Raw genomic sequence first — 14,380 nt, 5'->3', positions numbered from 1 at the left:
CCGACGAAAAGGAGGAGGCGTCGGCAAACGTATCCACAGCGGACTTGGACAAGTCCACCTCAGACACAGACTGCACTGGACACTTCGGTGGACGACCACGCCGAGGTCGAGAACCACGTGCAGCTACAGGGACAAGATTCAACGGTACATGTTGACGAATCCGTGCGCCCAGGTGCTGAAAGGTTCTACCTACGTACCGATTTCCACAATTTCGGCACTGAAAGAAATAGATTAAATTACTTTTGCTTAGGGTAGGTAGAACGTCCTTCTTCACGCTGAACGCACGGGTCGTCCCAAAGATGACATACAATTTGACACACGGATAAGAGGAACAAACAATATTCCGCACCTCCTTCTCGACGCGCGAAGAACCGGCACCATTGACCAACCCATGGCAAACGTAGTACCACAGGGCATCTCTCTGGTCCAAAAGTGATCGTCTTTTCCAAGGTCGGTTTCTGGTTGATGAGTTTCATTAAAAGTGTCTTTGGATAGCCATTCTTTGTCATTATGGTTAAGAGTCGTTCTAGTTCCTCGTCCAGCAGATGAGGGGAACATATCCTATGTGCACGGTAGACAAGGGCCTTGACGAGGTGTGTTTTGGACTTAGTTGGAGTAAAACTTGACCATGGGATATACAAGCCTGTGAAAGTGGGCTTTCTATAAATGGTCGTGTCCATGTTGTGCGTATCCATGTTACGAGAAATACTAACATCCAGGAAAGAAAGGGTACCATTGTTTTCACCATCTGATGTGAATTTTAATGCTGGATGTAAGGAGTTGAGAGTTTCCATAAACCTATCACAGGTTTCCTTGTCGTCGTCGTGACAATACACATCATCAACAAAACGACAGTACATTGATGGCCAAAGTGAAGGGTCAATAGACGACTCGCAGAAGCCAACAAATATGTTCGCCAAGACTGGTCCCAAAGGCGATCCCATGGCGACTCCATCATTCTGTTTGTACATTATATTGTCGAATGAAAACTCCACACCAGACGTGACCATGAACATAAGTTTCACGAACTCTGTTTCATTCAAATCTGGGGGAGTGATAGACCTGTTATGGTATAACGCCATGGCGCAAATGTCTATTGTTTCTCGTAAAGGAACGTTGGTAAACAAGCTCACTACGTCATAGGAGCACATGTAACCATTTGATTCAAATTTCGAATCTCTAAGTTTTTCGACAAACTCAAACGTGTCTTTAACGCAACGTGTGTTGTACAAGGCAAGAACCGGTTCCAGAAAATTGCATAACCACTTCGAAACCTTGTATTGCGGAGATCCAGACATGCTTAAGATCGGGCGTAATGGAATATGTTTTTTATGAATTTTTGGGAGCCCATACATCCTAGGTCTTGTCGAGCCTGTGGGAGCTAGATGATCATACTCATATTTGGTGATCTGATGCGTTCTAGAAAGAAAAAGCAGGTACTTACTCAGCTTGGTATCAATGTTTTCGGTATGGTCACACACATCGCAAGGCCCAAGTCTGCTGAATTTACTAATGTCATTGAGTATGACCAACATTTTCTCCCGGTAATTATCCGCAGACAAGATGACTGTTGCACGGCCTTTGTCTGGTCGAGAGATAACGATTGCTGGATTCTTTCGAAGCTCTTTGATCACTTTCATGTGTTCCCGTGATAGCGTGAATGATCGAGTGTCCGGAGGCGATTGTGCGAACCGAAAGGCTTCAGCGGCCAGTGAAGCCCGACAAGATCCCGTTGCTATATCCGTCTTTGCCGGGATGTTAGATAGCTGTTGTTGAAGTAGTTCGAACTCGGCCAGGATATCAGTTTTCCTAAACCTCGGGGGAATACCGAAGTCCATTCCACCGCACAAAACATCCTTTTGAAGCTGGGTTAAGGTAATATCAGAGAGATTGATGATTGTCTCATAATTTTCACTGCAGGTTCCAAACCGGTCCTTCCTCAAAGCGAAAATAATGCCTGTGTGTTTCTTTTCAAGTCTAGAACGCTGCCTACAGTCACATTCGGATAATAGCCAAGAGAACCTAATGAAGTCGAATGTATTGAGATGTGTTCGGCTTCTTTGGTAGGAAGACACAAACTTGGATCGTATGCTTTGAAGGTGGGCCTTGGCCTTGTTATGGTCATCTTGTAGCAAGACCTTTTCAATAGAGATGGAATCATAGAGTTTTAATTTGTGAACTCGCTGTTGGAGATACTTAGGCGCGATAGAGTAATGAAGGCAGTCACGAAGCAGTCGCACATGGTAGATGGCTGTGTTAAGGCGTCCCCGAAGAGAAAGGACGTCATTCAGAAGACCGATATGTTCGGTTTGGAGACGTCGCTTGAAGTAGTTAAAGCAGTGGCGCGGAGAAAGAAAGAACAGCAGTGCTACTGGTGCTGTGATAGGCATCAGCATGGGCTGTCGCCTAGGGCGCTATGCCACTGGAGCACCAGAGCCCAACCCTCAACAAAAGCCGGTAAGTGTTGCATGGAAGGTCAAAGGAAAAAGACCATGCATGAAGTTATTAGCTGGTGTACGTAACCAATTTTACTAATTCAAACAACCGAAGCAGCAATCGGAGACGCAACCCGGCAGCAGCGAGTTGGTTGCGCTATACGGTCACAGGCGGAACGAAGCAGCACCTAAGCAGCGGCGAGATAGCACTACATGCATGGGAAAACCGAAAGAAAAATAATAATAATATCAGGTTTCAGCATCACAGCAGAAGCAGGCAAAGTCCACCGTGACGAAAGCAATATGCACTTATACAGGACTAGACTGTGCGACTAGGAATGTAACAAATTATAGATGGATCGAACTACCGAGCCACGGCGGCTCGGTATATTGTGTGCCTCCACGATTAATAATTTGAAAGTAGGACGGAGGCAGAAAATATTACAAAAAATGTATTATCTACGCATGCATCTACGCAAGAGTCACCACCAGCCAATTAGGACATGTGTCAAAGTATTGAACGTTTTCGTTCCCTTCTTGTCAAAATACTACAGGGAATGATGGAAATAAGCTAAAAGACTACAACTATAAGGAAAAGAAGTTCAGAAATATATCACTTCAATTATGTGTAGAAGTGACACGAAAAAATAGATGTGAAGAATCAAGAAAACAGCATGCAAATCCAATAAGTGACAAAAACGTAGTGACAAGAAAAAGAGAGAAATAACAAGAGATCTATTTCGCACCTTCACGACGAACAGTGCCAAACACCTGCAAAGACAACACATTCTCCTTCTGAACACAAAGCTCAGGGTCTAACTTAACTATTTTTTCGTGTCACTTCTACACATAATTGGAGTGATATATTTCTGAACTTCTTTTCCTTATAGTTGTAGTCTTTTAGCTTATTTCCATCATTCCCTGTAGTATTTTGACAAGAAGGGAACGAAAACGTTCAATACTTTGACACATGTCCTAATTGGCTGGTGGTGACTCTTGCGTAGATGCATGCGTAGATAATACATTTTTTGTAAGGGGCCGTCCGGGGTTACCGATTGTTTTTACAAAACGAAAAGTTTTAGTATTTTTCAGCCCCCACCCACCCACCCACCTTTTCTGCAGGTAAAACGAATTCCAATAAAATATTGATGTCAATTTTCGACACCCAGAAGTAACTGGGCATTCTCCATCAGCATTCAATAATTATTTTCGAAACGAAACTCCATCAAACCCACCCACCCACAAACGAAAACATTTCGTTTTGAAAATATGATTGGTAACCTTGGACGGCCCCTAATAATAATAATAATAATAATAATAATAATAATAGTACGAAGTAGTGGTTGCGACTTCGGGGATAATTTGTAAGAAAGGGTTTGCTCCCCACACCGGAGCTCGCGCTATTCCGCCGACTTTACTTGACACTTGACTGACTCACGACTGCCATCCAGAGCACACGAGAAGTCCATCGAACCTTCGACTCGGCAAGCCTGCAAGAAAGCACCACTCCCTGCTCAATACACAGTGTTCGGGGAATTCACCCCTCATCTGTTGAGCTTGAGTAGGCTGAGGAAGATTGTGCCTGAAGAGCATCACTTATATAGTGCTCTCCAGGCACAAACATCACCAGGGATACAAACTTACAGAGACGCTCCGTTTCCAGCGCGACAAACACCTCGTGAACACCAGATAGCAGCGTGAGTCAGTGTCGCTCCTGGACGGTGAGACAGACGTCGAGGACCCTCGGTCATTCGCAACGCTGTCACCTCCAAACCAACTAGTCGCAAGCCCGCGCTGGGCACAACAGTACGAAGTAGTGGTTGCGACTTCGGCGATAATTTGTAAGAAAGGGTTTGCTCCCCACACCGGAGCTCGCGCTATTCCGCCGACTTTACTTGACACTTGACTGACTCACGACTGCCATCCAGAGCACACGAGAAGTCCATCGAACCTTCGACTCGGCAAGCCTGCAAGAAAGCACCACTCCCTGCTCAATACACAGTGTTTCGGGGAATTCACCCCTCATCAGTTGAGCTTGAGTAGGCTGAGGAAGATTGTGCCTGAAGAGCACCACTTATATAGTGCTCTCCAGGCACAAACATCACCAGGGATACAAACTTACAGAGACGCTCCGTTTCCAGCGCGACAAACACCTCGTGAACACCAGATAGCAGCGTGAGTCAGTGTCGCTCCTGGACGGTGAGACAAACGTCGAGGACCCTCGGTCATTCGCAACGCTGTCACCTCCAAACCAACTAGTCGCAAGCCCGCGCTGGGCACAACAGTACGAAGTAGTGGTTGCGACTTCGGCCTTTCTTACAAATTATCGCCGAAGTCGCAACCACTACTTCGTACTGTTGTGCCCAGCGCGGGCTTGCGACTTGTTGGTTTGGAGGTGACAGCGTTGACCGAGGGTCCTCGACGTCTGTCTCACCGTCCAGGAGCGACACTGACTCACGCTGCTATCTGGTGTTCACGAGGTGTTTGTCGCGCTGGAAACGGAGCGTCTCTGTAAGTTTGTATCCCTGGTGATGTTTGTGCCTGGGGAGCACTATATAAGTGGTGCTCTTCAGGCACAATCTTCCTCAGCCTACTCAAGCTCAACTGATGAGGGAAGAATTCCCCGAAACACTGTGTATTGAGCAGGGAGTGGTGCTTTCTTGCAGGCTTGCCGAGTCGAAGGTTCGATGGACTTCTCGTGTGCTCTGGATGGCAGTCGTGAGTCAGTCAAGTGTCAAGTAAAGTCGGCGGAATAGCGCGAGCTCCGGTGTGGGGAGCAAACCCTTTCTTAATAATAATAATAATTAGGGGTTGCGAAGTTGAACGGTGCCTAGTGCAGCATTGTCACTGCATGAGTAGGCGATGGTGCAACGGTTTTGCAATCATAAAACCGGGATTCATGAGGTTATCGTTCTGGAATTTGAAATACGGACTATTTGTCGTGATAAATCTAATATTGACTGAGTACGAGGTCAATATAGGAAATAAAAGCTGTAAAAGTCCGAGGCATATAATAACCATTTGGCAAGGAACTAGATTTTTTCCATTACTATACTTGGAATACATTTGAGCTCGTACGACACAAGAATTACAGGATATGATAATTTCCACGGGGAGCTGACCTTCCCTTCTGTATGATTGGGTGCATTTCATTCCCTGCAAGGACACTGTTATTGACTATATTTGGACTCATAGCTGTGCGATAGGAATAAATTTCGTTACTTTAACTGCAATGTAAGGTAAAAGAGGATCTCTTCAACAGTCCTTAAAATTGATTCGGTGAGGCACATTCCTGACTGGCGTTTCCAAGACCATTGCTCACAGATCTAGGGCTGCACAACACGCAGATCCTACTTCAGTGACTGGATCGTCTACACAGAGTCATAGTGCCTACTCCTCCACACCTTTCCGTGCACTGAAGTGTCACTGAAGCCGGGACAGAACAAGAACGCATCCATACTAGAGATATGCCTATATTGGAGATATGCCTTTTCAGTGTGCGGAATGTTCGAAATCTTTGGCCAAGCACTCCAACCTAATAGTCCAAGAAAGAATCCATCCTCTTAGAGTAACTCATCAGGTAACAGCGCTGGTGACAAATCCATCAAAGCGAAAACAGAATTTGAAGACCATGCAAATACTAACAGCCAAAGGTTTTTCCAGATGTTTTATTTAGGTCTCCATGCAAATTTCACTGCTTACATGCTGACGTCAACACATGTAACATCAATAACATTATCATAATCATTGTATTCCAGTTGATATCTACAGTTTCGTTCCTTGTTATTCATTGCACTTCTTACACAGTAGGAGTGTGTTTACAAATTAACTATGCAAAAAAACAATTAATTAATTGCGATACGCTGGGCTGTTTGGGATTTCACACGTGATGCAAATATTTTAGTTCCTTTGTTACTCTATGTAACTTTGACCTATTATTCATTTTAACATTGTATAGTCTCGTTCTAGTCCTTGTGAATCTTGTCACATTATACCAGGCTCTTCAAAGACCCTACATAATTATTATTATTATTATCATTATATTCACATGAGGTGAAAACGCTTCGATACAACGATGTCCCATTCAATATCTAACGCCAAAGTGTCTCACATTGACACCATCCCACGTCAGGAGTTGAAGAGTCAGCATGAAGTGTAAGTCTCAGCTTTCGTGATACCAACACAAGCTCTAAGGTGAAGAGAACATAACAAGGATAACGTGTATGTGTGTGTGTGTGTGTGTGAGTGTGTGTGTGTGTGTGTGTGTGTGAGTGTGTGAGTGTGTGTGTGTCAGCCTGTGTATGTAAACCTGTATGCGTGTAGGTGATTATGAGTATGCTCAGGATATGATAAGATTGCCATGTGTCAGTTGATTATAGAGTTCATAAATAGATGTTTGACGTGACGAATTAGCAGAATGTTCCTCGGGAAACACAAATGCTACTGATTATAAAACCTACATCCTAGGGCGAGTTCTTGCTATTTGAATTATTGGCACTGACGTCGGACACGTTTTGTGCTTGGAAGGAAAATTACAGTTTTGAGACTTTGTGTTGTACGTGAATCATGGATAATTGTGAATGGAATTCGGCGAGTAGCGTGGACTCTGATGCACTCTCATCACTGCCACCACTAGTCATATGGACCAGCAGAAGGTCTACTGCGTGTCCTCCACCGCCAAATATAGCAGCATCCTACGGCGCATCTTATGGAGCACATAACCACCCAAATGCTGAAAGCGGCAATCAAGTAGCGACCTCTGAATTCTCCTACGGATATAATCCTCCTCTGCGTTCCTCATTCAGCTCTTGCAACACTCCAATATCTACCTCCGATGCCCTTCAAGATCATCGTTTGATTGAGGATGTGGCAGACAAGTTCAGGGAGCAACTACCAGAGTTCCAGAGTAACAACAAAACAAACGCTACTATTGTTTCGACAACAGCTATCGTAAACCCAAGCTCAAATCCCATGACACCGGCAGTGGACACTGACAAAAGATCGCAAGACAACGGTAACCAAACTGTTAACCATCCCGTCTCCGTTTCATATCACTACACAGGCCATGGGCACGTAGCGTATGACTCGAAAGGTGGCAATTACTCAAGCAAGTCTGCCGATGTGGACGTTCACATTATCGGACGTATTCCAGTATCTCCTCTTTCGTCCAGCTTATCTGAAGATCCCAAACATCACGATCGTAAAACGTTCAACAATATGCACACCTCTGAGTTGTTTTCGAAGGAAGTTTGTCAACTTCAAATTGACATTACTCAGCCTGAACCGTTGCTCAGCAAGGAAACAGATACGTCACTCGATCGCCAGAGTGACACACTGGATCGTTCGCATTCACAACCTGGAGAAAAGCCGCTTAAATGTAAGCAATGCGATAAATCATTTTCTGCTCAATCTTGTTTAATAACATCTGATGAATGTACACATCCAGAAGAAAAATTGTTAAAGTGTAAAGTGTGCGATAAAACCTTCAATAGGCGAGCTAAGCTTACCAGTCATGGACGTGTTCACTCAGGAGAGAAACCCTTTACGTGCAAGCACTGCGATAAGTCATTCAGTGACAAATCCAATCGTACTGCTCACGAACGTATCCATACAGGGGAGAAACGGTTTCAGTGTCATTACTGTGGTCAAGGTTTTTCCGCCTGTTCCAGCCTTAGATCTCATTTACGTACACATACTGGAGAGAAGCCATTTCAGTGTAAATTATGTGGCAAGGCATTTAGACAATTACCACATCTCACAAGTCATCAACGCATCCATTCTGGAGAGAAACCATTTCAGTGTAAATTATGTGGCAAGGCATTCAGACAATTACCACATCTCACAAGTCATCAACGCATCCATTCTGGAGAGAAACCATTTTCGTGTAATGTATGTGGAAAGTCATTCAATCGGAAATCCAGCAAAACAGCTCATGCACGAATCCATTCCTAACAGCAAGGGATCATGTGTGAACGATCGGGACAAGTCTTTCATTGCCAAACCACACTTTTCAAGACCTTGAAAATACAAACACCCTCTAAACAAAAGCTTTTCCAAAATGATCTTACATCTGACTTCTAATACCGGTTTTAACCGGGGTAAATTCAATGCCAATGACAGACAGATCTGAACTCCACTCCTTGGTAACTGCTTACTTACACGCTGATTTCACCCATACTAACAACTACCATCACAAACAATATCTTGTATCATTGTCTTCCCGTTGATATTGTACTGTTTCATTCCATGTTGTCCTTTGCACGTCTCACACAGACGGAACGCATTTTCCATTGTTGATAAACCTGTCCTTTTGAATGTCGCAAACAAGTATAATACTTCTAGAGCACGTACGCATTGCTCTGCTGTTTTCAAGGCCGCGTATAAAGCTATAATTATATTCGGTCTGTATGTATCTTTGCTCCCATGTATAATATTGTTTTGTCTTGTTCTAGTCTTTGTCAAAACTCCTCAAATCTTCTAATACTATCTCAAAGTTCATGTGCTTAGTGGAAATGGACGAAAGGTAAAATTGACTTTCACCACCAGGACTCGAACCCTGACACTGATAATAAGCAGCAATGCTCTAACACTAAGCTATGGCTTACTGGTCATCCAAGCAGCGACCATTCAACACTTTCTTCTGACTTTCACCCTCAAGCTTCCTGTGAATTCGCACTGGCTGGTGGGACGGAGTTCTCACTGCAACCCACACACTTCCCGCACTATGTAGCACGAGGGAAGCCCCAACATACAAAGTATTCATTCGTTCGAGGGGAAGGTGACAAGGGGAAAGGCCTGACGAACAAAATTGACTGTCACCACCATGAATCGCAACAGGGAGCCTCTCTAAAGACGTGAGACAAATCTTACTCTACAGCATGAAATCAGTGTGAGGTTCAGCAATCGACTATTTGAGTCACAGGAAGTGATGCGCCTTCGCAGCCATTTTGACGCATTTATCACAACTACCACAGAGCCAGATACTCGACCCGGCAGATCTGTCTTACACACAACAAAGTGTACCGTGTAGTCAGTTGAAACTCGGAGTACAGGAAAAAGATCCTGTCAAAAACGATCGTCAGTGCCTAGAGCGTGTTCGCACTGTACACATATCGCGGTTTTTAGCACAAAACTTGAAATATCATGAAATTCCCACGAAACCTGGCAAGTCCGACATGATTATCCCACCTGCGAGGTATTACCACAAATTAAGTTCTTCAAATACCAGCACAGGTGCCCAAATCAGAGGTGACTACCTTTCCCAAGAGGTGTTTTAATACAGTACATGAGAACAATATTTATTTGAAGAAATCCAATTTTTCATCACCCATAGAGTTTACAATCATTATACAGCATGCTTGAAGATATCGCCCATTTCTGTTGAGTAAAACTTATAATCTCACTGGTACCCGAATTTCCACACACTGGCACAAGTCCGTCATTAATATCTCACCTGTGAGGGGTAAGCAAACTTTGCGCAGCTAATATTCCATCCCATGTACCCAAATAGGACGTGATCATCCTTCCTCACATTCTGTTACCACAGTATTAAAGTGAGAACTGTATTTATGTGAACAGATCCAGCTTGTCATCACTCATAGAGCTTGCACTCATTATTCAGCAAGCTTGAAGATATCGTCTGTTGCTAACTTTGGCCGTGCTCTTGACTGTTCAATTGGTCACCATAGAAGACGGTCGAGTTCCGTTAAGAATGGAGCATGATGCGGACTGGACGTCTGAGAGCAGTTTGGATTCAGATGAATTATCAGTGTTGCCACCATTAGTGATATGGACAAGTAAAACGCAATTGCCATTGTCATGTTTCGTATCACCATGGTGTGCCAAGTGTCGCGCGTCACCACACTGAGATCGGTCATGGAAATAACATAGTGACCTCTGAAACGTCTTCTGTGGATTATCCACAACGGCATAGCTCGATATCCAGGCTGGACAATTCACAGCACCGCTATTCTCCAGTAGATTTCTTTCTGCTTCCTGAGCCAGTCGTCATCGCCACACCACGTAGCGAAGTCCAGAGCAAGAACCAAAAAGATGCTGAAGCTTCAGCATCAGCTTCTTGCAACACTGACTTGGAGCCGCCAACGTCAACAGGCAGAATGCTAAAACGATATCTCCCCACATCTATTCCACAAGTCAGCTCTTCCCTAACTGGTCCAGACCACTACGCCGCTCCAGAAGGGACACGTGACTCGCCTAATGACGAATCGTCCATCCATTCTGATGACTTTGACCTGAATCAACAGAGTATAGGTAATATTAGCGATAATTCGGTATCTCCCCAATGCACTGGTGAACTTGTATCTGAAAAACCACACAAACCAACTGGAGGAAACTTGGTGAAATGTAAGCTGTGTGGAAGGGCATTCTCTAACCAGTCTAGTCTTACTAGACATGAACGCACGCATCACAACCAGAAACGTTTCAAGTGCAAGAAGTGTGAAAAGTCATTCAGTTACAATTGGAGACTAAAACTTCATGAACGTACGCACTCTGGAGAGAAACCATACAAGTGTAAGGTTTGCGCAAAGTCGTTCAGCCAAAGTTCCAATCTTTTGCGTCATCAACGCATCCACACTGGATAGGCCTTGACGGATTATGCTAGCATAATTTTTCGCATAATTTCTACCAAAATCGAATAATCGCATAATTCGAGGCAAATTGCATACGAATCGCATAAAATTGTAATAATCCGCCTGTTTGCATCAAATTCCATACAGTTGTACATGTTCTACAAGTACAAGTACAAGTAGATGCACTAGGAAGTTGTAGGTTTACGACTCCCTTGATAACATGTCCAGTCCACTACAATCAGTGATGGTCGTAGCTAGGTCGGACGGTGCGTTGACCCCGTTGAACTTTTTGCTACTACAGTACTACGCCCTCTACAAAAAAATTCCCCTGCACAGAACCATTATGCATTAGCAGCATATGTGAACATAATGCGGCATAATATGATAACTTTCAGCATAAAAATAGCATAATTCTGCAATTTTTTCAGCAATGCGAAAAGCATACTTTCACGAAAATATTAACATAATCCGTCAAGGCCTAACACTGGAGAGAAGCCATTCAAATGTGCACACTGCTGCAAGTCTTTCGCGGAGTTAAAAAACCTTCATGACGACCAGATTCGTCACACGGGACATAGGCGGAATGTATGTAACGGGTGTGCCTGTGAATTTTATTCTGCATCCAGTTTGAGACGTCATAAGCTTAATCGAGTTTGTAAACGATAACACCCTAATCCTTCTGCATCTCTCCTTTTCTCTACTATTCTCAAATCCTTATCTTCTTTTGTAACTGCTCCTACTCGCTTTCTTATAGCCATATGTTGGTAACTGTTTTGTTATAGATTATAGCTCTGCGTTATACGTCTTATCCGAACTTTATTTTCAAATTTTTAATAGGATTGCGTTGCCTCTTTTCGCGTATAATAATAATAATAATAACAGCTCGCATGTACTCCATGGGTGAGATCACCCATGGGGCTAACGCATCTTTCGGCAAAAGAGTTAGAGAAAACGAGAAACACATGACATACACACCTTCTTCATTCTGTTATTGCAGGGAAAAACTACCTCGATTCCACCATGAGCCTAGGCATGAGGAGTATAATATTAAGTACAGAATGTTATTTACCAAAAGGATATTCAAGTAAGCGCAGATATTTTTTTAGCATGATAAGTTAGTACATTGATTCACAATGCCGAGCCAAGCTTCCCTGTCTTGGGAAATAGCTTCCGCTTCGGCAATGGAAACGTTTATTGTCTTTAAGTCATTCTTGATGTTGTCGATCCATGTGGTGACGGGGCGTCCCCTGGGCTTCTTGATGTCTTTGGTGTCGATTGAAAGTCTTAGAGCTTTGTAGGATGTCGAGTCACTGCCTTCTCTGATTACATGGCCGAACCATAACAAGCGCCGTTCCCTGCATGTTCTGCGTATTGTTCAAGTTAAAAACATAATTGCTGAACTGAACAGTCTTTGAGTATGCTTCATTTCCTCGTTCTCTCCTGTAGTCGTCTTCTTGTTTTCTTGCATTATCGTTGGCTTTCGTCCACACTGTTTCTGGAATTAAATTCTGGTCCTCATGTGTCCATGACTTATGAAATTGTGCACAATTGACCTAGGCTTCTGTACATTTGCGATTTGTGCTAAGCGCTGAAATTTTCCGAGTGAATTTACATTGGAATTGTTTTCGTAAAATGTATTTATTATATATCGCATTAGAATGTCTTCACAGCCATTTTAGCTCCCTCCTTATTGGACTGTTTTCACATCCATTGTAGCTTCCTCCGTATAAGACTGTTTTCACAGCCATTTCAGCTCATTTTCTCTTGGTACTAAGCTGTTGACCTTGCACTTGTGTTTATTTTGCCCGTACAAGAGGCTTTTTAAATTTTTTTTTATTATATATCGTGATAATTGATGAAAATGTAAGACACATTATTTAAGGTGGCAGACTACCCAAACATTCGCTGAAAATCGAATTTGTAAATTCAAATTGAGTGCTATGTCAGTTAAAAGAGCATGAATAGCTGCAAATTCTCTGAAAATTGTGTCCCAATCTGACCAGCCGTTCAAGAGTTATGGCCAAAATGTGCCCTTGCAAGGAAAGATTTTTTTTGTTGCACACTGTCATTTGTTGGCAGCACTGTGTTTGAATGTGAGCAGACCGTGCGCAACTTGTCGTATCATGGAAACACGCGAAAGTGTGCAGAATTTTGCTCCAAGTCCAAACAATCACGTTAAAAATCACGTATTGGGCTGCATGGCGGCGGGCGAAGCCGCCCGCCGTGCAGCAGAACCTTTGCCAGCACCCTCGTGACGTTGCAGATATGTGGCTTGATTATTGTAGTTGACGTTGATTTAGTGACTTTGGCAAGTTTGAGTCGTGTTAAGAAGTCAGGTAGGATTCAGTACTAGGCAGTAGTGAAACGTGACTTACGTGAGTGGTAGTCTATGCCGGTTTCTGAGGGCATCCTGGATTTGGTGTGCAGCGCTGTGGAAATGGCTTGCTGTGGACATCCCAGCACTGGATGTTGTATCAAAGGTAGGACCTCGTAGCACGTGCTAAACCTAAAAAAAATCAAAATTTGACTTGGGTCTGTGGGAGTCCTACCCCACCACCCATGGCTGCTTCTGGACTTGTTTTAGGTTTGGGTCCCGTGCACGGACAGAATGGGGACGAAAACGTGAAAAAAATGTAAATGCATTTGTTTGGCTCCTGAGTGGCTCGCACACTGTGGCACTATGCCAGAAATTTGAGTTTTCCGGCCCGGAAAGCCTGTCAGGGAGGCGCAAGAACTTGTAAATCATGTCCTGAGGGCCGGGATACTGGCAGCAGTGTGTGGTCACAATGGCACTCAAATCCATTGAGAAACACCAACGTTACGGTCAATTGAATGCCATATGAAATTTATGGGTAGGCTGCGCCCTTAAGGTAATTAGTCGTGTTCAGTTGTTTTTCGTCTACAATGCTCAGATGTTAGCTTTTAATTTTAAACAGCTGAGAGAAAAATGATTGTGCAATAACAACATCTCATATATTGTCCTCTGCTTGTCTGAATGCAGTATGTAAAGACTGCTCCAGAGTGCCTATATATTCACGCGCGGGTTCGCAGCAAATGCCACCTAAATACGCTACATTCTATTTACGTACAATATACTGCGAGAAATTGGAAACGGTATTTCATTGGTAACATAATGAGGAGTCAATGGTTGACAATGGAGGTACGAGTTCTGCCCGCATCACTTCCAAGTAGATGGCCCCATTCAAAAGTAATCTAAATCCGCAGGCTAGCCCCTTTTCCCCTTCCAACCAGTCTCACCCAGTACCCGTAAATGTTAATTTCTCCCCCACTTCCTACCCACAGGGACTCACAATTCGCAGTGGACATAATTATTATTATTTGTAGTTTGAGGCA

At 43.7% G+C, this 14,380-nt stretch overlaps 1 protein-coding gene across 1 annotated transcript; it reads left to right on the top strand.

The window, feature by feature from the left end:
- The first annotated feature begins 6,904 nt into the window (after positions 1-6,904).
- On the top strand, positions 6,905-8,933 carry LOC135826139 (zinc finger protein 782-like). Its single transcript, XM_065338782.1, has one exon. The coding sequence runs from the start codon at positions 7,002-7,004 to the stop codon at positions 8,385-8,387; it is 1,386 nt and encodes a 461-aa protein (XP_065194854.1). The 5' UTR covers positions 6,905-7,001; the 3' UTR covers positions 8,388-8,933.
- The last annotated feature ends 5,447 nt before the right edge of the window (positions 8,934-14,380 follow it).

This window comes from Sycon ciliatum, chromosome 10 (genome assembly GCF_964019385.1).
Source record: "Sycon ciliatum chromosome 10, ocSycCili1.1, whole genome shotgun sequence".
Classification (NCBI taxonomy): Eukaryota; Metazoa; Porifera; class Calcarea; order Leucosolenida; family Sycettidae; genus Sycon; species Sycon ciliatum.
Note: the sequence above shows the minus strand (reverse complement) of the source record. Positions and strands in the feature narration are given on the sequence as shown.